At 40.4% G+C, this 27,093-nt stretch overlaps 2 protein-coding genes across 12 annotated transcripts in view; both read left to right on the forward strand.

The window, feature by feature from the left end:
• The window catches only part of neo1a (neogenin 1a), a 148,300-nt gene extending 131,335 nt beyond the window's left edge, over positions 1-16,965 (forward strand). For 2 of the 10 annotated variants that reach the window (XM_018683447.2, XM_018683454.2), the window contains exons 17-29: positions 3,189-3,421; positions 6,621-6,759; positions 8,308-8,415; positions 8,629-8,823; positions 9,910-9,942; positions 10,187-10,255; positions 10,512-10,650; positions 10,808-11,052; positions 11,638-11,730; positions 12,148-12,318; positions 13,197-13,484; positions 13,853-13,989; positions 14,612-16,965. In XM_018683447.2, the coding sequence (XP_018538963.1) occupies positions 3,189-3,421; positions 6,621-6,759; positions 8,308-8,415; positions 8,629-8,823; positions 9,910-9,942; positions 10,187-10,255; positions 10,512-10,650; positions 10,808-11,052; positions 11,638-11,730; positions 12,148-12,318; positions 13,197-13,484; positions 13,853-13,989; positions 14,612-14,764 (2,003 nt within the window). In that variant the 3' untranslated portion in view covers positions 14,765-16,965. The other 8 variants (XM_018683448.2, XM_018683452.2, XM_018683451.2 and 5 more) reach the window with 8 other exon arrangements.
• Positions 16,966-18,540: 1,575 nt separating this feature from the next.
• On the forward strand, positions 18,541-26,518 carry LOC108887843 (sorting nexin-1). 2 transcript variants are annotated; one of them, XM_018683459.2, is made up of 15 exons: positions 18,541-18,702; positions 20,092-20,239; positions 20,863-20,996; positions 21,161-21,227; positions 21,464-21,507; positions 21,647-21,788; positions 21,872-21,950; positions 22,102-22,177; positions 22,290-22,403; positions 22,687-22,780; positions 22,944-23,149; positions 23,648-23,791; positions 24,351-24,431; positions 24,979-25,050; positions 25,301-26,518. In XM_018683459.2, exons 1-15 carry the CDS (start codon positions 18,583-18,585, stop codon positions 25,349-25,351), a joined length of 1,572 nt encoding a protein of 523 aa, XP_018538975.1. In that variant the 5' UTR covers positions 18,541-18,582; the 3' UTR covers positions 25,352-26,518. The 2 variants fall into 2 exon arrangements, with proteins under 2 accessions (XP_018538975.1, XP_050931056.1); XM_051075099.1 differs by lacking the exon at positions 18,541-18,702 and adding an exon at positions 19,102-19,190.
• Positions 26,519-27,093: the final 575 nt, after the last annotated feature.

Below are 27,093 nucleotides of genomic sequence, written 5' to 3' on the forward strand. Positions count from 1 at the left end.
AGATGCAACAAGAAATTGCACAATAATGCTGTAAGTATTGTATGTTTGAGGCGATTTATAAACTGTCACCATTACAATTTGTCCACCAGAGAAAGTTTACTTTTCAGTTGCAAAATGTTCAACTTTATGATCCAGAATGTTTTATTAAAATTTTCCAAAAACATTACATTATGAGACCATGATATATAAACAAGACAAAAAGTCATTCAGTCATTTGTCCATAGTTGTCCAAATTGTACTTGTTCTAGATTTTTTTATGTTAGTATTGGCTTCAAAAACCTAGTATCAGACGGGCCCTGTTATTCAGCTATCTTTGTCATCTCTGTGCAATAGAATGAAACAGCTTTGTTATGTTAGTCAAGAGAATATGGACAATCCAGTTTGGCTGCCACCCACACAATCCATAATTCTTTAAGCCCCAGATCACAGCCCTGTTAACAATTAGATGTAGGACTTAAGTCCCAATCCAGTCTGTTTGACAAATGATCTTAAAGTGTGAAACACCAGTTAGACTGCATATGAGATGAGTTCACACAGTTTATGTGACAGTGTCAGAAGACAACCAGCCCATGCTCCCTGGGGCGTCCCAGAATGTGGGCTGCACCCGCCTCCTCTCCCATCCAGCCTCCCACCTCCCTGCTCAGCCTTGATCACTCCAGTTTGTCTCTGCTGCAGTATTATTGCACCGCCAAGTTTGAGAGGGGTGGGATGCTGGATGACATGAATCACGTCAACATGCATCGAGGGGGGGTGGCAGTCTAAGTGCGTGCACACACTCGCACACTGTCATACTGTACACATCTCTCTATGAAGCTCTCTCTTCCTCACATCCTCATGCACACGCACACACAAACGCTGCACACACGCAGACCCCCTGTGGTGGCTTTGGCAACCCTTCGTCAGATCCAAACGTTTCCTCTCAAAGCAGAACCAAAGCCCACCACCATCGTCTGCTGCTGAATCCTCGGGGGCGCGTTCCCTTCCTGCCAGTTTGTTCAAGTCGGGATTAAAAAGACGAGCTGACCTACATAGTACTTTTACTTTTGGAAAAAAAAAACTGTGGAAAAACTTGGTGAACTTAGGTTGAGAGAGTGCTAGGTTAAATATGTTAAAATAATATGATGTCTTAACTGAAAATCTGGAAATGAGGGATTGAACCCCCATCTGAAAAATGTTACAAAGGCGAGTCAGCAGTGTATTCTACTTGTGAATACTGGAGACTGTATTCTTCCAAGCTGGGTAAAGAAATGCAGCTTGTGTGCCACTCCAAAAACCTCAGAGCCTCTCCACAACCACACGAATGCTTGGATCTGCATCATGCACATAGACACACACACACACACACACACACACACACACACACACACACACTCTCTGACTCAGTCTTGGGGATATAATGAGGGCAGCTCTGTACAAAGAGGTGTCAAATGGAGCGAGGTGAAGAGGAGAAGAGAGGACCAACAAGTGGTCGAGGAGGAGTGTCATCATGGGTGACTGACCAAAGCTTTTTTTTCCTCCATCACATCTAAACTGAGGACAGAACCAGGAGCAGTGAAACCAGTGGCCAGGAGGCCATCTTGAAGCATTTATCCTTCAGTATTCTGCCAAGAAGCTGCTTGTTGGAGAGCCCCTGTTTCTCTCTCACAGACACAGACACACACACACAGACACACACACACACACACACACACATGCTCACCAGGCTTTATGGGGTGTAATGGGCAGGGACCTTACAAACAAATACACTCAAGTGCTCTTCGTGCAGGCACACACACACACACACACACACACACACACACAGTCGCTCTTACAAAAGTAGATAATAAAGCAACAGGTTGTCGTTACGCAACACGCTAAATACCATTTATCATATTCAGGTGCTGGACTGAGTTTTGTATGGGGCCCTTAAAGGTGACCACCACTAATTGAATTCAGTACTTACTTGCTGAATATGATTATATATACAGACACTGATAAAACAGAAATGTATTAACCATCAGAGATCAGAATGTGTATGCTCATTTTCTTTTTCTTTTTTTTTTACTGCATTAGCTAAAAACTTAAAGACTTTTCATCAGGTTATTATACCTTATTCTTTATTGAAAAATGTACAATATCACAATTTTATCCCAGTAAAAAGTGACACAAACCAACATACAGGACGCCATTATGCTACATCACTTGGAGCGAACTGGAGCACGGCAGCACGCAATGCGCATAAAGTATAGCTGTTACAAACCAAACTGGATTATTAGTTCTACATCTGATAGAGAATTATTATGATTGTACAGTTGCTATAGGAGTGATGCATGTTAGTCATTATCTAGTACTGATTCAGAGTGACTGTAGAATCAGTGGAGAGTGGGAAAGAGAGAGCTCTGCTTTTCACCACAAGCTTTTCACTGAACGCCTTTGAGCCTCAGAACAGAAGCGGCACTCGGCACATACACATCCAACCACTATTTGTTCATGACCCTTTTCACTTCTCCGCCCGCAGGGTCTATTACCTAAGGCCTCAGTATTCCTTTTGCTGTTTTCAAGGACATGGCTCACCTTGTCGATGGCACACCTTGCAGAGGGGGGGATTGTTACACTGCACTCAGTGTCCTTTTGTTTATCCACTATGCATTAAAATGTTGTGAAAGGGTCTGGGTCTCTAATGTAAACATTTCAGTGTTGCCTCTTTCTGAAAAGATTGGGTCAGCACTTTAATGTACAAGTTCAACAGAGGTGTTGGCTGTAGGATTGTGGGTATCTGCTCTCACTCTAGTTTTCCCATTTACTGAAATCTTTTCTTATGAATAGAGTATCTCTTCCTCTCTCTCTGTAGTGATACAGTAGCTAGTGATTGAACACCACATACTGTACAGTAGTCTCTATATAGCAACCAAGTCTGTAGATTCATCTTACAGTAGAGATCAGTGTCTGTTTTTCTAATAGAATCTTCTCTCTCTTTCTCTTCACCCTTCCCAATCCCATCCTTGTTGCACTTCCGTTATCTTTTTTCCTCCTCCCTCATTGTTGTCCTTCATTTTAACGCATTAACCTTAATTTTCTTCTGTTCTTCCCTCCCTGCATCCTGTTTTGATGTCACTGTCTGACCCACCACGCCACGCTTCTATTAATGTTTTAATTTTGGTCATTTTTAATTTGTGTGCATGCATGCGGGTTTACTGCCTGACGTGCAGACCCCATAGACCCCGATGTTGACCTGTACGAACTCTTCCATGCTCCATACACCCCAGTACCAGACCCCACTCCCATGATGCCGCCTGTGGGCGTTCAAGCCTCCGTGCTGAGCCACGACACCATCAAGGTGACCTGGGCTGACAACTCCCTGCCCAAGAATCAAAAGATCACAGATAACCGTTACTACACAGTGCGATGGAAGACCAACATCCCCGCCAACACTAAAGTGAAGGTAAGAGATTCCTGTTTGACGTGGATTTGTAAAATTATTGGGTTAAAAAATCTTATTTCATCATGTTGCTCTCAATCCTCTGAGGATGATTCCTCCTGTTTAATTTTTAAACTCAGAATGAGTCGAAGCCTGGTATTGCTGAATCTCGCGCACCTTTTTCTTGTTTACCTCAGCACTTTAGAGCTCAACTAACATGTTTATAACCGAGTGTAATCCAGTTAAGTAAATCTCAAATCATTTCACTGTGATAAAACTTCAGTACAATTGCTTCATTTAATACACTACGATTTCTGTGTACTCCAGTGCAGTGGGACATTGTGCATTCCTTCAGGCCCACACTCACCAGAGAGAGATGTATTGACATGCTGAAAATAAAAAGTAACGTCATGTGAGGATATAGAATAAAGTATCCCCACTGGAGTTCCTGAGCACAGTGGCAGAATAATGCTGGTATTTATGACCAAGCAATGATTTATTTTTATCCAACTTTGAAAGCACTATGAAGTGAAGTAGTCACTTTGCACTCTAATGTTTTTAACCGAGTAATTCCTCCTTAGGACTCCACCATTAGACCTCTCAACATTTATATAAAAAACTTATCTTTCAGCCATTTAACAACTGAATATTAACAGACTTTGTGTTTGTAGTTGGTAAAATGTTTCTTCCTTTGCCTTCCTGTGAAAGGTTGTCTGAGGGCAGAGCTCTGAGATTGTCTGAGTCAGCTCATCTCTGTCTGTAACTGTAGGTTTAATGGTTTCATTCAACCATAAATGTGTCACCATAGTGAATTATGCTAAAATTATGCCAGCCTTTTGATGACTGTACAGTAGTATTTTAATTATCTGTTAAAGTTATAATCCTTAAGATTTACATCCTGGTTAATTTGGCAACATCCATGGTTAACAGCAGTGATAGAGAGTGTCCTTTATTACTACATTAGACACTGGTCGAGCAGCTACTTCATCAGGAATACAGCAGATAGAGAGCAGCTGGTGTATGTGTGTGTTTACAGCGCAGCCAAACAAAGTCATGTTGTTTTGAGCAGCTGCAACCAAAAAAAGGTTTTGTTTTGTAGATGCATTTTTGATGAGCAATCGCGGTCATCGCTGATTGTGGTGACAAACACATCGCGTTTTCTGCGTTGGCTGCTTCACAGTAAAAGCAACTCAGTGTTTCGTCAGTTGAACACTAGCAGCAGTAGGAGATACGCTGGCAAAAGCAGTTGTGATATGGCTACATGTATAGAAGAGTGAACAGTAAACAGTGAGGGTGATATTAAAGAAACATTGTACTTTAACAGTGGATTGCACGAATGCACTTTCTCCTCTGAACTAAATTGCTTAATGTAAAAATATTGCTGGCTGTTACAGAGAAAATGCCAGCCACAAATCCAAATAAACAGATAGTCAGTAAAATGATCAAATACAGCAGTGGAATATTACATTGATTTGCTGTGATCAGTGTCATACAGTTGCAGTGCAGATGTAGTGTCAGTGTGTGTGCAGTCATGTGCCTGAGTGTAATGTATTGAAAAGAGTAAAAATATTAGTGGGGAGTCTCAGTGAGCAGAGCCTGTTTGGGATTCAGCCTCTGATTCTTGACCTGCAGATCAATTATGATGATTGCTTATCTCCAAACATTGGATTACTGTGTGTGTGTGTGTGTGTGTGTGTGTGTGTGTGTGTGTGTGTGTGTGTGTGTTTGTGCATGGCTGTATGCATGTGTGTAAACCTGTGACCGAGCAGAGCTCAGATAAAGGCCTGCGTTTTCTGATTAATTATTCAACAAGGACAAGACAAACTGAGAACTAGAAAAAGAGGGTGTAGAACTGACAGTGCATTCTCCATACAGCCAACTCAGAGGACATACACACACACACACACACACACACAGAATCAGCAATTGAATCTCGTACAGAATGCTCACACTCAGCTTTTTGTTAGTTGTTGGCCTTGTCACAGCTGCCACTTTCTGCCAAATATCTGAAGAGATTTATGATTTATTAATTCTTAATCAGAGCAAAGCAAAAGGAAAATACAGGACAGGTGGTTTGTTATTATGATGTAATTCAACAAATTCACAAACAGAAAGCAAATCGGCAACATCACAGCCACATGGTGCGAGTACACCTCAGCCTCCTTCCATGAGCGGATGCTTAAACTGATTCTCACACTGTGACAGTAATTAAAGAACTCCACCAGCTCATTATGTTTCTGTCCCATTAACGAAATCCAGTATATTAACAAGTCTGTTAGAGAGGTCTTTCCTGGTGTTTATTTTTGTTTTTTAACTGTGGAGTGTGCGCTTTGAAAACTGTACATCTTAGACATCCTGTTTCATATATGTTAGTCAAGACAAGTCTAACCAACAGTAATGTCTTCAGCTTAATGCTGCTCTTCCTCATGCCCTCTCTACTCTTAGAACGAACGCAGCCAGACAAGCTTGTACATTATTGAAGAGACAACTGCTCTCAAACTGCCTCCATGTTTCTAAGGAACAGAGTGTTTGCTTTTCCTTATCCTACTGCCCTCTGTGTGACAGCCCCCACCGGAGAACTGCACTTTTGTTATAGCACGCAATGTTATAGATAGGCCTGTTAGAGACTGGTGGACCTGAATAACTTCTGCTTTCCCTTTCTGCTGGTGGAGATCAAGATAAATGGTTACATAACTCAAGATTTTTAATTTTCTTACTTTAATTTAGAGATTGTTATTCCAATCAAATGCAAAATATGGTCCTGCTGTGCTATATTTTGTGTAACCATTTTGTGCCATGTTTGGTTTTACAGCTTATTTGTAATGGCTACACTCCTCTTTGTGCGTGGCACTGTATTTCAGACCAAACATGATAGAGTACATCACAGCATCAAAACATAAAAGGTTCTGGTTCCACTCACTGGTCAGTGTGTGTAATGTATCCTAACCCCCTGTAAAACAGTCAGACTGGTAATTATCTTTAGAATTAAAACCACATATCAATTGAGAGAAAATTAGCTGGTGACTGTCATGATAATGGAATAATCATAGTTTTAAATAGTTTTAATAATAACCAGCAGATCATAAAAATAATCGTAATTGTGGATTAAAAATACCTTTGACTCCTTGGACTTGATAAGTGTTCATTCAATGTAGTATGCTGTTAGTCAAACTGAATTCTCATTTATTGGTTGTTGTCTGTGTGTCTGCCTGTCTTTCCTCAGATGGCCAACACCACCAGCCTGAACCACATGGTGACGGGTCTGAAGCCCAACACGCTGTACGAGTTCTCCGTCATGGTGACGAAAGGCCGCCGCACCAGCACGTGGAGCATGACGGCACAGGGCACAACATTTGAGACCAGTAGGAGCCTCTCCATACACACACACACACACACACACACACACACACACAAACACAAACAGACACACGAATAACTGAGCAGAAACACAAAATGTACATAATCAAAAAGACATAAACCAACAGCACGTCCAGTGTTACAAGCCCCTGGCTGGCTGGGAGTAATATTTCATTTTCTGCAGCCCAAATGGAAGGAGAGGACACTCCTGAGGAAAATCAAGCTGTCACTGCACAGTATAAAATAAGACAAACAGGAGGACAGGTATTCTTCAGTAGATCTCACATTAACTACACGTGAAATTGAGGAAACCTGAAACAAATTTTGTGATTGCGGAGTATGATTTCAGCACTGCTCTGGACTAACCCTACCTCCGTGCAAAATCAAAGTACGCAATTAACTAATCGTTAAAAATAAAAAATAAAAATAACAACAACAATGCACTTTTGTGTGAAAACACATTATTTGTTTACATTTTTCTTTTGGTTTGCAGGCTGATCGCCAGGCGTCTTGACCTGAGGAACAATAAAGCCACAAACAAGCCCTGACTCTTTTATGGGTTCAAGCTTATAGAACAAAATACATTTAATTCTGGTTTTGCTTCACTAGTCCATTTCAGTTAATCTTGGATGGGCACAACGTCTTGTTACCTTTTGCTTTGCACAATATCAGAGGGATGACAGTAAATAATTACTGTCTCCCTTGAGTCAGCCAAATCAAAATTGTATAAACTGACTGTAATGTAGTGTTAAAATTGCCCATAGCACTGTCAACATAGAAATATAACGTCCTTTTAAAATCCGTCTGCCATTCTGAATTAAAAATACACAATGCCCTGTGTGTTTGTACACGACTCCTGCAGTGCTGTGTACCACATGGATACTAAAAACCCAGAAGGTGTCAATGCCCATATTTCATTGTAAGGTTTAATTGCTGAGCTAAAGGATGCTCCACAATAAAGCTGACATTAAAACCCAAAACTAATTTTCTTTAAAAACCTTCTATATGTACATTATTGGATTGAGCATTGCTGAACTTTTTTGCTGTTTTTATTAAAAAAAGAGAGGAGAGCAGCCAGTTTCAGGCCAGCCAGGGGTTTGTTCCACAAAGTGTGCAAATAGATGGTATCTACAAGGTCATAAACACGCACACACACACACACAGAGTCTTGTTCCACTATCCCCATGGGGATACTCATTGACATGAAGAATTCCCTAGCCCCTTACCTCTAACCTTAAACTCATTGTAACTTGAAGCTTAAAACCAAGTCTCAACCCTCAGTAACAGTCTCTGCCAGTGGGGACCTCAATTTCAGTCCCCATGGATTAGTGTGCAGTCCCCACCAGAGTATAAAAACAAGCCCACAAACAACTATACAACTATAGATCACTTTTGAATATAGTAGTGTATACATTTATTTATATATCTAGAAAAGTTAGTAGTGAGTCCACCATATTGATGAATTTAAAACCGTATAAAACGTTTGCCATCTTGGCCCTTTATCTGACTTCCTTGTCAACACAAAAAATGTCCTGTCTCAATCGCCTCTGCAGTTCCCAGCTCCTCTCCAAAAGACGTGACTGTGGTGAGCAAAGAGAACAAACCTCGTACCATAATTGTCAACTGGCAGCCTCCGTCCGAGGCCAATGGAAAGATCACTGGTGAGTCTCAAAATCTGGTGTTTCCGGACCGGAAAAAAGAAAGATTTCTGACTTGCTGTCCTTTTTGTAACAATGCTCCACTAAACACTGACTAATGAAATCACATTTACGTGGAAAATTGATCAACACGGAATGATTGCTTAGGTAAAATGTCCAAAGAAAAGTATTTTTAAAGAACTTACCCCTCTGTCTGTCTGACCTCCTCCGTTGCAGGCTACATTATTTACTACAGTACAGATGTAAATGCTGAGGTCCACGACTGGGTTATTGAACCGGTGGTAGGCAACCGTCTGACTCACCAGATCCAGGAGCTGACACTGGACACCACCTACTACTTCAAGATCCAGGCCCGAAACTCAAAGGGCATGGGCCCTATGTCTGAGGCTGTAAATTTCCGCACTCCAAAGAGTAAGTTTGCGAGACCAAGATAAGATGTTGCCTCCTCCCTGTTGCCAGTTCATGTTAAAAGAAATTACTTAAAAATATCTCAGAAATCTCTCAGGGTCTCAGGGTGTTTGGTGTTGTATTTTTCGCATGTATCACAAAGTTAGAGATTAGCTGGTGAAGAAGGTCAAACATCCAGCAGGTAGAGAGATTTACAGGATTATTCAGTAACAAGGTACACAACTTCAGACGAATGCTAATGATGCTCTGTGTCTGGTGGATGTGTAAATGGGCGTTTGTTAGCTAACACGTCATACATGCCGCAACAGCCTCATAAGACAAAAACATGTAAGGGCTTTTGGTTTGTCACTCAGTTATTTGCCACCTCGAGCGTCCAAAAATCAGTTAATGCAGCTGAAAAACTGGCAGAGCAAAGGTCCTCATACTGCAAAAAATTACAATCTGATTTGCATAGTTAAAATATTTCCTGTTATCGCATCATGTCACAAATCAAAATCGCAATTTGATGACATCGAACAATGCTCTGCTTTCAAAGGACTTTTTTTTTCTCCTCAATCTTCATCAGATCTTATGACTTAAATAACATTTTCCAGTTAACACTTCAGACAGAGTCTCCTAATGAAGCTGGTGTGAGAAAGTTTCTCAAGAGCTGAGACAGGGATGTTTCCCAAGCCTTGTTTATTGGTTTGACATGACTGAATTGCTGCAAAGTCTAGTCAGTACATTTGCACCCAACTCAGAGTGTCAGTTGCTGGTGCTGCATACAAAATATTTTGTTTTTATTTGAACATCCTTTTAAGGGAATTTTTACTCAGGGGATGTTTAGTAAAATATTTTAGGACTATTGTCCTGGATTTGTATGAAGCTGTTATCATTTTTATTTAGATGCTTTGCTCTTAATATCAGCTTGGCTGTGTCTGTAGTTCACTCTTGCTGTTTGGTTTTCTCACTATTTCTCATTCTTCTAGTTTTGCCTCCTCACAATCCCCATCTCTCACTTTATTTCTATCTCCCTCGCTGCTCTTTTCAGCTAACCTGTTTTTTGCTTTTTATTGTCTCTCCCTCCCTGCTCTCCTTTGGCCTGTTAAGCTGAGTCCTCTGACAAAATGGCTAATGACCAAGGTAAACGCCCCCTCCACACTTTATCTTTCAATGCTGGCTCTGCACCTCGTGTATCTCTCTTTCTAAAGATTTCCATCCTCTGGGCTGATGAAAACTTGGGCTGCATGACTGGCAAAATCAGTTTGTGTTAAGATTATAATGTATTTCATGAAGGTTTGTCAAAGGCATAAACATGAGAGTAGAGAACGCCATAAAAGCACTCGACAGTTTCAGTATAACATATTTTTTTTCCGTTTTGAATCAGCCTCAAATCTTCCACCAAAGCCAGGGCCTTCAGGCAACCAACATCCACAGGACCCTGGAACTTCAGTTGGTAAGATTTTCCTCCCTCCCACCTTCTTTAACTCTCCTCTTCAGCTATCATGCTGTCAATCAGATACAGCAAAGTTGGACATCCCTTATGTCCCTTTCCTCTGAGTGCGTTTTGAAATCTGCAGTTTGAGCTGATTTTTGGTTCCATATTTTTGCTGTAGTTAGACGTGGCATGTTCTCCCGTTAGGAACTCTCCAGTGACTTTAAAGAGGTGTTTAGAAATACATCCAGTCTAATCCAGTCTTTCTCTTCTTGAGGTAAATCAGGGGTGGGAAGCAACAGTGAAAATCACATCCTGGTCATTGTCATCATCATCTCAGTGGGAGCCTTCACCATCATAGTGGTGGTGGTGGGGGCCTTCCTGTGCACAAGGCGCACCACGTCCCACCAGAAAAAGTAAGACGCTCACACACCCCTACTTTTATTGTACCTCTATATCCTCTAACTGTTTTTACTAATCTACAGCTCAGCTTCCTCCCATGTCCCTTCCTCTATGTACTTCTATATAAACAAGGTTAGTTTGTCACCTTTACATCTCTGTTCTCCTCTGCAGAAAGCGGGCCGCCTCAAAGTCCTCAAATGGCTCCCACAAATACAAGGGAAACTCCAAAGACCTGAAGCCACCTGATCTTTGGATTCACCACGAGAGGCTAGAGCTCAAACCCATGGACAAGTCACCGGAGCCCAACCCTGTCATGACCGAAACGCCAATCCCCCGCACCTCGCAGGACATCACGCCGGCTGACAGTGGCCTGGAGAGCAACCCCCACCTGCAGCAGAGACGCAACTCCTACCGTGGTCAGTCTTGCCCCAGGGGGAAGACTTAATATTTGATGTTATGGGAAAGAGATCAAAGTGAAATGTCACCCTTGCTGCCTGAGCTCACATGCATAATAATGCTGAGCAAACTTCTTGAGTTTGGCTGGCGGACAGGAAACTACATTTTCAGAGCTTGACTAAGAAAACAGTTGGGTTTTTTTAGGCAGGAAATGTGCTAATACCCTCAGGTTTACTTCCAGGAGCATGACTGGGGGAGACTTGGAGAATTTGGGATGGTGTTTTTGTTTCACAAGTCAACACTTGTCTTTCCTGATTTTTTTCTGTGGTTATCATGCAAAACATTTCATGCTTTTCATACATAATGACCATTACTTGTCATGACTGCAGTGCAGCAAGCGCACACTGCCAACTTTCTTTAAGTACACTGAATCCACTCAGTATAGTCAGATCCCACTAAAAGCATGTTGAGTATGATGCTGGCATTTAGAAATGCAATAAAAACCCAATGATAGAAAATTGATTAAGGATCCAGGGGGACAGATGGATCCTTCACAGCAGAGTAGCAGCTCTTTCTGATTGGCTGGTTTCCATCGTACCTTTTAGGCCACGAATCAGAGGACAGCATGTCTACACTAGCAGGGCGACGAGGGATGAGGCCTAAAATGATGATGCCTTTTGACGCACAGCCGCCTCAGCGTAAGTGTGTGTGAGTGTGTGTGAGGGAGAGAGAGTGAGTGAATGTTCTGATAAATGTGAGCTTATCATAATTCGCAGACAGTGAGCAGGCAATATGGAAAAATTAGAGCACAGAGATATTTTAACAAAGTACCAAAATCCAAATATATCTCATGCTATTTCATGTTCAGTCAACAGGAAAAGTTCATTTCATGCTTCCCATAAAATGTTCATTTTTATTGTTTGTTGTTCTGAATTCCTTCCTTTCCTGAATTTGGTAACAGAGTGACAGACAGGGGGAATATTCAGGTTTATTACAGAAAACTGCATGTGTGTGTATCTCCCCAGCAATACTTCCACATCCTTCATCATTATTACTGCTGGTTAAACATCTCATCCCGTTTGTGTGTGTGTATCCATGTCCATTTCCATTCACAGCTGTGATTAGTGCTCATCCCATCCATTCCCTTGATAACCATCACCACCATTATCACATGGGCAGCCTGGCGTCGCCGACACGAAGCTACCTCTACCACCAGGGCAGTGGGCACTCGCGCCCTCACGCCTGCACCACCCCTATCTCCCATCTAGACAGGGTGGACTCTACAGGTGAGACACTGCCACCTGCTGGACAGCAGAGGCACAGAGCAGGGCAGGGGAGTTGGACCAGGTCATACTCATTCATTGATTTGCCATTTTTTCATTCATCCACCTGCAGCTACCATTTTGTTACCTTCATATTTTAGTTTAGTAAAGTGTTACTAACTCCTCCTGGTCTTCCTGCCTTCTAAAATTATTTCTGTACTCTCCTTTACTCACCTCAACTTTTACCAAAATAAACTAATCAACCAGAAACGCTGTCAGCTGTCATTGATATAGACAGGGAGGACAAAATAATAGAAACACTTGTCTGTATGACATAATACAATTCAAACTGCAGCCTCCAAAAGTTGATCTTAAAATCTCATAAACTGAACATTATTAACTTCATGAGGACTGCTGCTGCTATTAGACTAAATTAGTTTTAGCTAGGTGTACCTAATAAACTGACAAATGAGTGACAAACAGTTTCCCAGCACCCAAGAGGACATATGCAGATTGGTTTTGTCCAAAACACAACGAAAATTCAATTTACCATCAAATGAGACAAAGAAAACTTCTAAATGTTCATATTTGAGAAGTTCAGAGTTCATTTTTGGCCTTTTTGCTTAAAAATGACAAAACTATTAATCAATTATCACAGTTGTTGACAGCTTTTTTGCTGATAATTGACTAAACTCTGTGCACTGTGCTCTCATATAGAAAAGGGAGAAGACACTTCTTCTTCTAAAGCTGATGTAAAAGGTTTGAACTTCTGTAATACAGTCCATTATATTAGAGGTTCCTCTACTAAATCTGTAAAAAGGCTTTATGAAGCTGGTTGGCAATCCCTGAAAACCTGTAAACCCCTCTGCTCATTGTCTCCCCTCCATCTGACCCCTCTCCAGAGTCAGTGAGGAACACCCCCAGTTCGGAGCCTCTCCCTCCAGCCACCGCCTCCTCCCAGGCCTCTTGCCCCTCGGAGATCTTGGCCGACCCCGAGGGCAGCTACCACGGCTCCACTACCACAGAGGAGGAGCCCAGCTACTCCAGCAACCTGCCCCCGCACCGCTCAGCTCACCCACACGCCCACGCCCACCCGCTCAAGAGCTTTGCTGTACCAGCGATCCCAGCCACCAGCCATCCATCATATGAGTCTCCTGCCCTGCCCAGCACTCCCCTGCTCGCTCAGACTGGTACACATGCACTCAAACTTAGGTCAGATTAGAGTACAAAACAGCCTGCTGTCATCCAAGCTGTTCAGTCTGTGACCAGAAAAGGCAGGGAATCTCAAATAAAACTGATGGATGACGTAGTATGCAATAATTTTCAGTCATAAACTTCAATTTTATTTGTTCAGAAGAGATTTGTGAATAAGAAGCATCAGAGAATCTTTGATTTGCATTATTCAGTCTTGAACTGTTGTGTGTTTTTCAAGATCCAATAAAATAATGATACGACCTGAGGCGGTCACCTTTGCAGATTTCCTTTGTTTTAAGAGTCTGTCATCTCAAGATGCTGGTATTTGTTGCCTTCGCTGACTGTTGTATTTTTATGTTTTCAGGACCTCCCACTCACCCTCACGTTGTTAAAACAGCCTCAATTGGAACACTAGGAAGGACACGAACACCAATGATAGTCAACGTTCCCAACGCCCCTGATGTGCCAGAGACCAGCAAGATGCTGGAAGATGTAGACAGCGTGAGTATAGCGCCCCACACTGGCTGCTTGTAGCGATGCAGTCTGTTTTTGCCAGGAATAATGGTGGTGAATATTTAATATTTATTCAGTCTTGTTGTCTAAAATTATACCAATCACACATTCCTTCCAAATCCATGTCAGGTTTTCTTTGGGCACTGGATTATACAAGTTATTTTCAACTGCACATTGGTTTTAACCACATTTTCTGTTTGTTCTTTCTCTCTTTTTATTCTGTCCAACTTCTAATCTCACCATTTTTTTGTGGTGTTGTCGGCTGCATTCGATCAATTCATTTACCTTTTAATAACTTAACAAAACCCATAACTGGAATGATTTTATTTTTACCATTGAATCTTTACTCCATGTCCTAATCCTTGATTGGCTATTGACCATGTGTTGACAATCGGCTTCTCTTTGGTTCTGGATGTTTTGCTTTCGTCTGCTTCCTCTTTTTGTTTTTGTTGTTTACAATGCTTCAGTCCCATTGACCCCCCCACCTCCCCCAGCTCGCCTCATCCCACCCATTCAACCCCCCCGCCCTCTCGCCATCCTCTGCAAAAGATCCCGGACTGACCCTCTCCTCCTCTCCTTTCCTCTCTTCTCCTCCCTTCCCTCCCTCCAGGTGCTTGCCTCCCTCCCCCCCTGCCCCTCCCCCGCCTCTCGCAGTAACCCTGTTCCTCTCCCTCAGAGCTACGAGCCCGATGAGCTGACCGAGGAGATGGCCCACCTCGAGGGCCTGATGAAGGACCTGAACGCCATCACCACAGCGCCATGAGCATGCACACACACCCCTGCGCGCGCGCACACACACACACGGACACACTTCCTCTGTCATCCACACATACACACATGAGGACATACACTCTAAAGTCAAACAAAACACACCCAGACATAATCCTTGGGAGCTAAGAGGCTGGTGGACACAAAAATGGCTTCTTGTGCCCGAGAAAACTCTCACATCCCCACCCCCTGCAGAGAAAAAAAAAACTCCAGACTGAAACTTAGGAACTTTTTTCGGCTTACCTTGCTCAGTCTCAGGAAGGAGATTGCCATGAGAGGGAAGAAAAGTGAGACGCTTCATCTTTTTATGAAGAACCATTCTCAGAGACAATGAACTTTAAAACATTGGTCGCTCTCAACCGGAAGATTGTGAATTTTTTCCTCAGCAAAAATATGTGCGGTAGGTTTTTGTCTCGCTCAAGATGAGACGACGGTTGATTCAATGTCAAGTCAAACGGATGAAGTCCAAAAATATGCTGGTTTTGATGTTGGTGCTCATGCAGCGCAGTCTACACACAGTGTTTGTTTGATTAGTGTTTTCTTTGTGCATTTTGTATATCTATTGGGCAGTTTCAGTGAAGTGAACATTGGATATCAGCCTCCCTTTACAAGCCTACATTATTCATAAACATGGTCATTTTTTGTTTTTACCCCCTTGTGTCATATATTGTGCCATGACTTTTTATTATTTTCTATGTTATTGTATTATTTTTTTTTACACACATATCCTTATAAACATGTACATATGTTGTTGTTTTTTTTAAACTGCCTCATTCTTTTAATGTTTCCCATTGTTTCATTATTATTATTTGGGATGAAAGTGGGATTACAAATGAGTCCTGAAGCTCAGTTTTCATATCAACAGGAGAGAGAAGCCTGAAGTGTTTCTACAGTACATTCTTCTCTGGCATTGTGTTGCCCCCATTGTACATTAAAATATCTTCTTTTTCAGTCTTTTGTTTGTTGTGGGAGCTCCGTTTTAAAAGCCTTACCAACGTGTTTGTATGTTGGACTGTCGAGATGACTCGGCCCTCCACTGATGTCGCTCGGAGTCACTCGCTGCCATGGCAGTTTCTGTGTCGTTCTGTGAGACTTGACAGTATCTCCTCACAGGTCAGGGGTACCTAGGACTCAGGGCGCTGACCCCCACCCCTCGTAAAGACAACATAAATAAAAAAATAAAAAAACTCACATGGCACCCAGTCAATCAATCACCTGCAACAGACAACAGTTATCTTTTATACTAGAAGTTCGATCGAATGTGTGTGTCGTTTCCAAAAACCAATATTTGGTTTCAGACATCTGTACTGCTGAACCATGTGTGCATTTTTCCCCCACAGCAGAGTGTGTTTGCTGATTTATTTTTTCCTGCTGTTCTTCATCAAATGCCACGCCCTGGTTCTTGAACAAATCTTATAAAATGCAAAGATGTTGGCCTTTTGAATGGGACTCCCAGATTTTTTTTTACATGGTAGTTTTTGTATGAAGAAAAAAAGAAGCTTGTTCTATACACAAATCAGATGTAAAAAGGAAAAAAAAAGTTCATCTAAGAAACTAGTTTTTCATTACCCTCTTACCCAAAGAATTTGTCATTTGCAATCATAGTAATTTGCTCTACTTTTGTGAATACCATGTTTCTCATAAATGTACATCGTCATGAATGTCAATATAACTGTAAGAGATTTTAACTATGGATACAAACAAGGAACAAGTTTTGGGAAAAAAAAAAAAAAAAAGATTGAAAACAAAGGGGGGAGAAAAAGGACCGGACTCCATTTGGGAAATAATCTATTGAGTTGTAAACAGTTGAACCTGTATTGCACTTTTTCACAATTTTTGAAAAGTACATTTCTTACATATCTTGTGTTTTAAATATCAAAAGCTGTTTGTGTAACGTAGTGTCCTAGGTAAGCAGCAGGCAGCTGGTCTTGTTTTTTATGTTTTTCTTTTTTTGTTTTGTTTTGCTTCAGAGATGATATGAATTTGAGCAGCAAAGTTGTTTACTTTGCAGCTCATGATGAGGAATTCTGTTGTTGCTTGTTCATGTACAGAGCTTTCTTTGCTTTCTGTAGAAAAAAAAATCTGTGGCTTTTTAAAAAATGTTGAAAAAAAGGTTTGGAAAAAAAGATGTTTTTTTATTGGTGCTCCTATACATTGTGTATACAAACTATTATGAATACTAACAAAGTAAATGTTTCTGCTTGTCTTCTTTTCATCAAACATGGGGGGAGAGAAGGAAAGAGAATGTAGAGTAATTAGAGTTCCACATAGAGATATCATAATAATACTGATAATAATAATTATTATTATTGTAGCAGTGGGTGGCTTGCAATCACAGATCCAGAATCTACAGCTCAGCAGGCAGAAGCACCAGCAGAGAGCGACAGGAGGAGAGAGACGAGAATGCACAAAACTGCGGGAGAGAGAAGATGCAGAGATAGTAACGTGCATTAATGGGATATGAAGGCATACAGAGGGAGAGTGACAGGAGGAGAGAAGACTTGGTGCATTATGGGAAATCTCCCTGGCAGTCTGGGCCCATGGCAGCAGAACTAGGGGATGGTACAAGTCTGAGCCAGCACCAGCTATAAGCTTTGTCAAAAAGGAAAGTTTTAAGCCTCCTCTTGGGTGTATACCTCCTTGAGCCAAACTGGGAGGTGACTTGTGCTGATAATAAGGAATTGCAATAGTCCTAGAAGTAACATGTGCATTGGCTAGTTTTTCAGCATCTCTTTGAGACAGCATGTGCCTGATTTTTTATGTAGGTGAAGAAAGGTAATCTGTGAAGTTTGATTTATATGGGAGTTAAAAGACATATCCTGCTCAAAGATCAAGGATGAAATAAATTGGGAAAATGATCCACATGAAATGTGAGCAAATCTTTTGTAAATTCAGAGAGGTTCACCCACCTGTCTACATCACTTCAGGTAAGTTTCAGACAAACTGAATCCATCTGTAAAAAAAAAAATAAAAAAGAAAAAAAAAGAAAAGAAGAAAAAGAAAGGTATAGTAATGAATGAAATTTCTTCCAAATAAATCACATGTACATTTTGTCATTTGTTGCAGAAGTAGACATGCTGTGTTTTCTCTGTGTTTTAAAGCTTTGATTTTGCTGAAATCAGACAAATAAAATACAGTTGAGTCTTAATCCTTATCTCTAAGTTTAGATTTGATCTGTTCTATAAGTGCCGTAAATTCTAAGTACCACTGTAAAAATAAAACAAAATAAATGAATAGACATCTAAATCTAAAAGTCAAACATAACAAAGGAGCTTACCTTCTTTCCATGATTTTTTGTTTTGACCTCTACTAACAGGTGGTTTTGGTAAGATTTTAACATGGACACAATGTGCCTTAATGTAAATTAATGTAGATGGTTACAGGATACAGAAAAACTGCAGGGCTAAAAAAATAACTCAACCTTAATCCCACTGCTGGGTGATTATGAGCTGTATAAACACCAGGCCAATTCAGCCATCATAACTTCAGTCATGCCCCCTGTTACCTTAGATTTGTGGTGGCCAAAGTCAGCAGCTAATGTTATTTGAAAATATAACATTTTAACTTGATATTATTATTGATGGCCAGTTAAGCAGCTTCGGTTACTGACATTTTATCACTTCGTATTCAGTTACCTTATTACCACTGTTAATAGGCGACGCTGTCAAGTAAAATATCTGTCATCTCCCCTGGCCTGATGAATTGGCCTGGCGTGTCGCTCGGTCACCAGCAGGTGTCGCTGCAGCCGTTTGCTCTCAGCTTCCTCCCTTGCCTCGACTTCCGTCTACGTCAGTCACTCTCACAACAGGGACTATGGCGGCCAGCTCAGACAGGAATCCTCCTCCTTTCCCCGCAGCTGAGGAGCCAGAAGCTGGACTGTGTGACATGGCAGATGGAGACAGCGACGAGGGAGAGGACATCTTCGTTAGTAACGTATGTTCACTGCTAAGTCATGATAATAACGACCTGTGTGTGGTGGTTACATCTGCAACGGGTGAGAGCCGGGGAGTCAGCCTCTTTATGTGATCTGACCTGCATTCATGGCATCAAAAATAACCGCTGACAGAGGCGAGAAATGTCGTCAGATTTAATAAAAATGCGACGAAATTGCTGCATAAACTTTGCCGAGGTTTGTTTTCAGCGCAGAAATTGAGCACTCTTGATTCAAAGTTTTAGTTTGCTTCTGTGTTTTTCGACCTCTGCTAGTGCTTAATTGTTAATTTAAACAAGCTTGAGTTTCGATGTCCAGTTGAACGTTTTTCGTTAGGAGTTCGTTAAGTTTGGCTTTACTAATCTCCAGCTCACATGACCCCACCCAGGCAACTTCTCTCGCCTGCTTATCTGTGTCCAGCGGTGGAAGAAGTATTCACATCCTTTATGTACATGAAAACATTAATACAACAATGAATAAATACGAAATTGTAAGTAAAAGCCCTGCATTCATAACTCTTTCAAGTTTAAGAACAAAAGTGTCATCATCAAAATGTACCTGAAGTATAACATGTAAAAGTACTCGTTCTGCAGTTTAATGTCCCCTGAGCCTAGAATATTATTGCATATGACATTATTACATTGTTAATATCCAACCAGTTTAATGGTGTTGAAACACTGTCACGTTTCCTGCTGGCATATTTATGATACATCAATGTTTAAGTATCATTTTACTGTTGTATCTGTTCAAGGTGCAGCTGGTTTTAGTCTAGGGGTTAGGCCTCTCCAAAGTTTCACAAGATAAATCTAAGGAGTCTTGAAGAAATAGCATAATTCTGATACACAAATCTGTAGTCACTTTCCAGATATCGTCACACTCTTGTGAAAACTCATTTGATCCTTTGAACAGTTATTCAATTGAAATTAAGTGAGAAGTTTAGGGGACAATGTTTGCAGTGGAACTGCTTTTAACCAATAGAAATCTGGAACATGACAAGGAGGTGGGAGTAACTGGTCTAATCTTCAACAACATGTCGCATTTTATAAACTTGTCACATGTTAACTAATGTAAAATTCAGATCTGAAAAATAGTTAGTAGCTAAAGCTGTCAGATGAATGTGGAGGAGTAAAAAGTACAATATTTGTATCTAAAATGTAGTGAAGTCAGAGGTGTAGAGTAACATAAAATTTAAAAACTTAAGTAAAGGACAGATACTGCAAAACTGTTATCAAGTACAGTACTTGATTAGATGTACAGTTACCTTCCACAACTGTCTCTGTCAGGAAATCGTCATAACATTCAGGAGACAGGACTAAGTAATTACTCCTATTGTCACTTCTCTTTGATGTTTCTATGGCTCGTTTAAAAGTTGTCTTCCCTCCTGTTTGCAGAGTAACCCTGTGGCTGTGAGTCGAGGAGTTTCTCAGCCGGACCATGTCAGTGAAGAGCCTCCAGATTTGTTCAGTGAGGAGGAGACCATCAACACAACTGCCAAATCCAACGGAGTTCACTCTGATGATGACAACGACCTGTTTGGTGGTTAGGAGACATTTTTTTTTACCAATGATTTCTTTTCATTTTTATTCCTCTTAGTTTAGATTTTCCAGTGTCAGTGCTGGTAAATTCATTGTACTTTACATTGAAAGTTTACAGCTTATATCATGTACAATACAATAGATTAGTTACAAGTAAGTGAAACACAAAGGAAAGAAAGAAATAATCCACCCACACTCCAAAAGACACTGACAACCCCAAGACACCCACCCAATAACTAATCATAAGAAAAAGCAGAAAAGTTTTTATTTTACTTTTGAACATGGTCATAGTTGTGATAGATAAGAATAAGTAAACAGTCTGACAAAGAATGGCCCCTGTTTTTGATTCTCATCTACAGTTCACAGCCAACAGGAGTTAAGTGATAAAACAGAGGGTTACCGGTCACATTTAACAAAGTTTTTCAGAGGAATAAAAAAGACTGACCGTTATCTGTAGCTTTTGAATAATTAAGCAAACAGCACACTGTCCTAGATAAACTAGGTGTGGTGCTTTTGTATGACATTGTGTGTGGTGTGTGATCCTGAAGTACACTTCAGTCATCTGTTTTTCTTTCCTTTTTGGATGAAGAGAAGCATACATGAATCAAAAGGCTTTTCTTTCCCCAGAGGCACATGTGGAGCTGAGCACAGACAAGCCTGGTAGCTCTGGTAGGAAGGAGCTCTCCGCCTCTTCTGGCCCTCGTCCTGCCTCCTCGTTCGCTCAGAGCCCTGCATCCATGGAGCCCACCTCCTTGGAGCAGGTATAGGCCACATATTCCCAGGGACACTGGAATAATTAATTGCATGTGTGCTTTCGCAATGCCTACTCTGTTATTGCCAAGTAATTTGTCTGTTACAGCCAGATGTTCAAACTGTTTGAGCTGTGTTTACAGAGTTTGAATTGTATCGCTGTTCTCCTCTACAGTTGGAGGAGGAAGAAGCTAAGGACAGTTTTGATGTGGATGTTGCTGTCACCAACCCTGAGAAAATTGGTCAGTCTCTGTTTTATTTATATTTTCTCAAAACAATGATATAGCTATCTGTAATTTAAAGTTTATTCTGATGTTATTTGCCAAGTATTGTTTAAAGTAAGTTGTAAAGTGGGTAATAAAAGCACAGCAGGGTTAACATTTATGGTTATAGCATGTTTTAGGAATTTGAATTCTTACAATGCATCACTGAAACATGAATTCTCATCTTCAATGTGGCTCTGATGTTTCTTTCCTAGGAGACGGCATGAACGCATATGTGGCCTACAAAGTATCCACCAGGGTCTGTAGTCAAGCTTGTGTTGATACATATATTATCTGACTTTTTAAAGAGGCTCCTAAAACTGCTAATTTGTCTAAATCTTCACTGCTGTGTTTAGGGATTTCATTTTTAAAGTTCTTTGCTTTCTGTCTACTGTCAGACTTCCTTGCCCATGTTCAGGAGTAAGACCTTCTCTGTGAGGAGGCGTTTCAGTGACTTCCTGGGTCTTTATGAGAAGCTGTCTGTCAAGCAATCGCTCCATGGCTGCGTCATTCCACCACCACCTGAGAAAAGCGTTGTAGGTGGGTGCTCAGGTCTCTCTCTTTTTTTAAAGTCTATGTGTTTTGCACTTTGTCTTTCTTGTGACTGTCATTTGGACCAACAGGAATGACCAAGGTGAAGGTGGGAATGGACGACCCATCGTCAGTAGAGTTTGTGGAGAGAAGGAGAGCAGCTCTGGAGAGGTAAGAATCTTCATGTGTTTCAGACAGATCATAAGTAATATTCATACTGGGTAGTGTAACTATATGTCTATCCAGCCCCGAGTTTTTGTGTGTTTTTATGTGTTAGTTTTTGTTGCTCACTTCACACTCCTGCTACTGTGTGTTTTTCCAGATATCTTCAGAGAGTGGTGTCTCATCCATCGTTACTGCAAGATCCTGATGTCCGTGAATTCTTGGAGAGAGACGATGTGGGTACTTTCAAAATCTAAATTGATGAATTTTAGATTAATTCTTGAGAATGACATGTTGCCAAAGTAACTCAGGTGCTTTATTTTGAGGCATGTGTGTGTGTGTTTTCAGCTACCCAGGGCAGTGAACACCCAGGCGCTGAGTGGAGCTGGTTTCCTCAAGATGATCAATAAGGCATCAGATGCTGTCAACAAGATGACCATCAAGATGAATGAGTCTGACACTGTAAGAGGACTCTGGATAACTTTATATCATTCCTGAATATGACTGTTTCTATTAAAAGAAATTTTGAATAACCAGACAACCAGAGGCAAATAAAGTTATTTTATTGTTTGAACAGAAATTATCCTAATTATTGATGGATGAATATTAATATTTTTAATGCCTGTATAGTGATATTATAACTTTCATACTTTGAATTATGGCAAGACAAACAGGCCTGCTATTCTAGACACGATGAGGTTGCTTGGTTATGTTTTTTTAAATATTGTCCTCCTTTGTGTCTCAGTGGTTTGAGGACAAGTTTCAGGAGGTGGAGAATGAGGAGCAGCAGTTGAGAAAGCTTCATGCCGTGGTCGACTCCCTGGTTAATCACAGGAAGGGTGAGCTGCATCTGCCTTTCTCAACTTGCCTTTGTCTATCCATTTTTTTTTTTTATCAGATTGTTTCAACTGAGGGAAGAGAAGAGTACACTGCAGCTGCCAAAGTCTTTTAGGGTGAAACAAGTTGACTGAATAGGTTTTCTGTTTCCTCCTTCAACACCAGAGCTGTGTGGGAACACAGCAGTATTTGCCAAAAGTATGGCCATGTTGGGAAACTCTGAGGACAACACAGCCCTGTCACGGGCCCTGTCCCAGCTGGCAGAGGTGGAGGACAAGATGGAGCAGCTGCATCAGGAGCAGGCAGCCAGTGACTTCTTCATCTTTGCAGAGCTGCTGGCTGACTACATCCGCTTGCTGGGTGCTGTGCGGGTAAGCTGACAGCTGCAGAATGATAAATAGATAGTAGGCAGAAGTAAAGATAAGATGAGGTTAAGATTTTTCAGAAGCAGTGAGGCCTGTAAGAGTAAATGCATGAATATATCCAAAATATCAGGGCCAAAATAAAAAACATATTGATTTATCAATATCCAGTAAAACTAAATCATACTACTAAAAGAAAGGTGCACAGAAGGATCTGTTCTTTAGTGAGGGACACGTTTAAATCAGGAAATTGTCAGAAAGTGTCAGATGGGCCAATTTTTAATACAATACAGGCTAAAACTACTCTTAAGTGTGCAGTATGCTCAACTCTTTCTGAACCCAGCATTTTGTCAGAGCTAAGTTTGATGATCTCCAGTAAACTAGAAGCATAGTGCTAGTTCAGAGCAAGCATGCTACCTGTCCTTTGTTTGGCAAGTGGAGAGATCAGGGTTTAGGTTTGCTACTTGTACAAACACCTACAATATTATTTAAAATTATCATCCACAGGGCTGTTTTGACCAGCGCATGCGGGCGTGGCAACGATGGCAGGAGGCTCAGAGCACACTCCAGAAGAAGAGAGAGGCCGAGGCCAAGCTGCTGTGGGCCAACAAGCCGGATAAACTGCAGCAGGCCAAAGAGGAGATCGCTGAGGTAACAAACACAGTGACCACACAGCTGCTGCAGCACTGATCCAAATCTCAAAGGTCTTTACATTGACACAGGCTCTCTGAGTTATGTTACAATCTGTTATGAGCTGTAAAGTCCTTTCACATCATTTTACATTTCAAATACAACAGGCAGATGATTGTACAGGTTTGACTGGTGAATTACAGGCAGCAAAAGAACTGTAGGTTCTTTGAATCCTTGGATGCTAAAATCCAGCTTCTTTATGCTGGACATGAACAACCCATTAGAATGTTGTAGTATTTGGCCATTTCCATCAGTCTATTTCACTAAAATTGTATCCTTTTTCTTTATGGATGTTTGCAGAGTCGATGCATTGCTCTGTCTTTAGATAAGGACATCCTGTGTAACAGGTGTCTGTGGTCATTCAGAATAAGCAGCTGACATTTATTTGTTTGCTGTTCAAAATTTAAAATTACAAGTGTGTAAAACACAAGTGTGTAAAATTTGAATATCATGCTGTAAAACATCAAGATATTAATATTTGATAAAATGTTTTTTTAATCCTCCTCATTTATGTCTTCAGTGGGAGGCGAGAGTTACTCAGTACGAGAGAGACTTTGACAGGATTGGCATGACTGTACGCAAGGAGGTTCTTAGATTTGAGGTATGTTGATGTATTTATAATCCCTATAATAAGTAAAAGAACAAGCAAAGTGTTTTTACATCTTATCATCTTACTACAGCTTTGGATCAAACTATATTCAGTGACTTTTGACAGTGATCAGAGACTGACCCTTCAATGTCAAAGTTAGTACTTTTTATAGGCACTGTATATTTGACTGCCTGAACATGTATGGATCCCCCATTTGCAATAATAGTATAAAGAACAACTTTATTGTGAGACCAGTGTGTTTCAGCTTGTGGCCTTTGTCATTCACATTTAAAATGGTCTTCTGGGTCATCACATATCCCATATCCTCACAAGGTACACAACATTTCAAGTCCCAGACCCAGATAAAAGGCACAAGCTGAAACACACTGGTCTCACTATAAGGTTATTTATGCTACTTGTCTTGCTGGAGTTTTGACTCCCTCAGGCTATTTCCCTTCTCCGTGCACCTTGGAAGCAGGTGAAGTTGTGTCAGAAATCCCTACAACTGGCTTTTTGATGGCAGAGAGCTTGAGATGTGACAGAACCTTTGTCTTTTCAGAAAGAAAAAGCCAAGGATTTCAAGAGCCAGATAATCAAATATTTGGAGGCAATGCTGCAGTCTCAACAACGGGTAATCATTTAACTATGTCAGATGTTATATTCAACATGTAAACCATCCTCAGTTCACTTTACTTTATTCATCTCATACTTTATGTTGGGTACCAAAGTGTCCCTCCTAAGTCTAATATTTAATTATGATTATTTTTCTCTTAAATAATGGTTCTAATTAGTATTAATTGACATTTTGAAAGCTACTGAATGTCTAACTATGATGACACATTTTAACTGGCTTTTTACTCTTCTGGTTCTACTTATTCCAGCTCATAAAGTTTTGGGAGGCATTCCTGCCTGAGGCAAAGGCAATAGCTTAATGAAGAGAGAGACTTTTCAAAGACCCCGACTGCCTTTTTTGAACACTTTACCTCTTGACCTGAAACTGAGAGGACAATTTTGAGACACACAAGAAACTTCCATCCATTTTTTTTTCTTTTGTCTTTTTAATCATAGTGTATTCTCTTATCTTGTACAGTTCTTTGATATAATAAGCTGCCACATTTACATAACATTTCTTTTTCTTTGTTTATGGCTTAAAGATGGTATAAAGCAGGCATCCAGCAGAGGTTAACCTGGCCGTAGTATTTGTAAAACCCATTGTCAGTGGGATATATATTTATGTTTCTCGCTTAAACCAGTATATTAAAGAGTTAACACAGAGGTACTGCCCTAGAGTAACATTGTCTATAGTTTACATTAGAAGATAGACGTATGTAAGTCATTCCAGTCTCTAACATCTTATGTTGATGGATGCATGTCAGATAATGTTTTGATGCACTAAAATGTATTGTACAGTTGGAAAAGCTCTTTTGTTTTTTTCTAATAAAATACCACTATTAATGACTGAGGTCATTTACCAGGAGTATTCACACATTGTTACAGTGTATCACACAGTGCATATTAGATCATAGAAACCATATTAAAACTGAGATTTGACAAGGTTACAGGCTTGTCAGAGTTGTTACAAAGTGATGATAGAAATTTAAGGTTACAGTGAGTGCAGGTTGAGAAAATGCACTCACTGCTTTGTTGGTATTTTCTACAATGATGTATTTGCTAGAGTCATGTTTATTGTATTAATCAGTTTCTTCCACAACAGTTTTAAGTACTTATATTTTTGTGTCAGAGATCGAGGCCCAGAGGAACTCATGTGGAACTGCTGCAGAGATTGTTTACCGACCATGTAAATGACTCTTCACATGTATTTACACATGTATAGTACTTGAATTGAATCATACAACCTCTGTCAGATATTATTTGTAACCACACATTTTTTGATAAATTGGTTTAATGATGACAGAAAGGCACAGACATTCAAGTGATACGGTCCCTTATTTTCATATTCAGCATTTGTAAGTGTATTTCTGTCATGTCACATTTACGTAAGAATGTGCTTTATTTTTGTAACCACTTTGCATTAGTGAACACATTTTCCTGGAAATGCTATACAGGTAGATGTACAAAATAAAATATGATTGGTTAAACTTTGGGCACTGTTTCCTTTTTTTTTTTTTTTTTTTTGTTTTATGTGATCTTGTGATTGTTGGTGAAATTTCTAATTCTCTCAGTTGAGTAACATTGATGAATTATGAATTAACAGTCCCCTGGTCTTAAAAATGTTAAAGGCCCTCTTGTAATTGTTATCATTCTATTATTATTTTATTTTATTTTTCAGAAACATCACACCTGAATCTATCTTAATTCCCTCCCAATGCTTTGTGAAACAGTTGATCCACATATTATACCCATATTCTCAGATGCTGTGCAGTAGGCTTTGTGATGCAGGTTATCTGTTCTTAAAGCAGAGCTATTCTAGGGTCACACAAAATCCAAATCCGAAATCCTCTTTGCAGTCCTTGGGTGCTGGTCAAATGCAAGAAATAGAGACTCAAAATTTTAAAAGGTTTGGGTCCACACACAAAAAAAAAGTTTTCTGCAAACCTCCTTTTCATAATTAACTGAACTCTTTTGGACTTTTCTCTAATTTTCTAAATCTCTAGTTTTGGAAATACTGGCTCATGTGAAGAGTTATTAAAATAAAAGCATATATGTTTAGAGG

Source organism: Lates calcarifer, linkage group LG2, assembly GCF_001640805.2.
Source record: "Lates calcarifer isolate ASB-BC8 linkage group LG2, TLL_Latcal_v3, whole genome shotgun sequence".
In the NCBI taxonomy this organism is placed as follows: Eukaryota; Metazoa; Chordata; class Actinopteri; family Centropomidae; genus Lates; species Lates calcarifer.

Excerpts from the sequence above, each read along its gene's own strand:
- LOC108887843 (XM_018683459.2), top strand. The coding sequence starts at position 18,583 with ATGGCGGCCAGCTCAGACAGGAATCCTCCTCCTTTCCCCGCAGCTGAG. Across the intron at positions 20,240-20,862 it reads TGACAACGACCTGTTTGGTG|AGGCACATGTGGAGCTGAGC; the intron begins GTTAGGAGACAT and ends TTCTTTCCCCAG. Across the intron at positions 25,051-25,300 it reads TGCTGCAGTCTCAACAACGG|CTCATAAAGTTTTGGGAGGC; the intron begins GTAATCATTTAA and ends TACTTATTCCAG.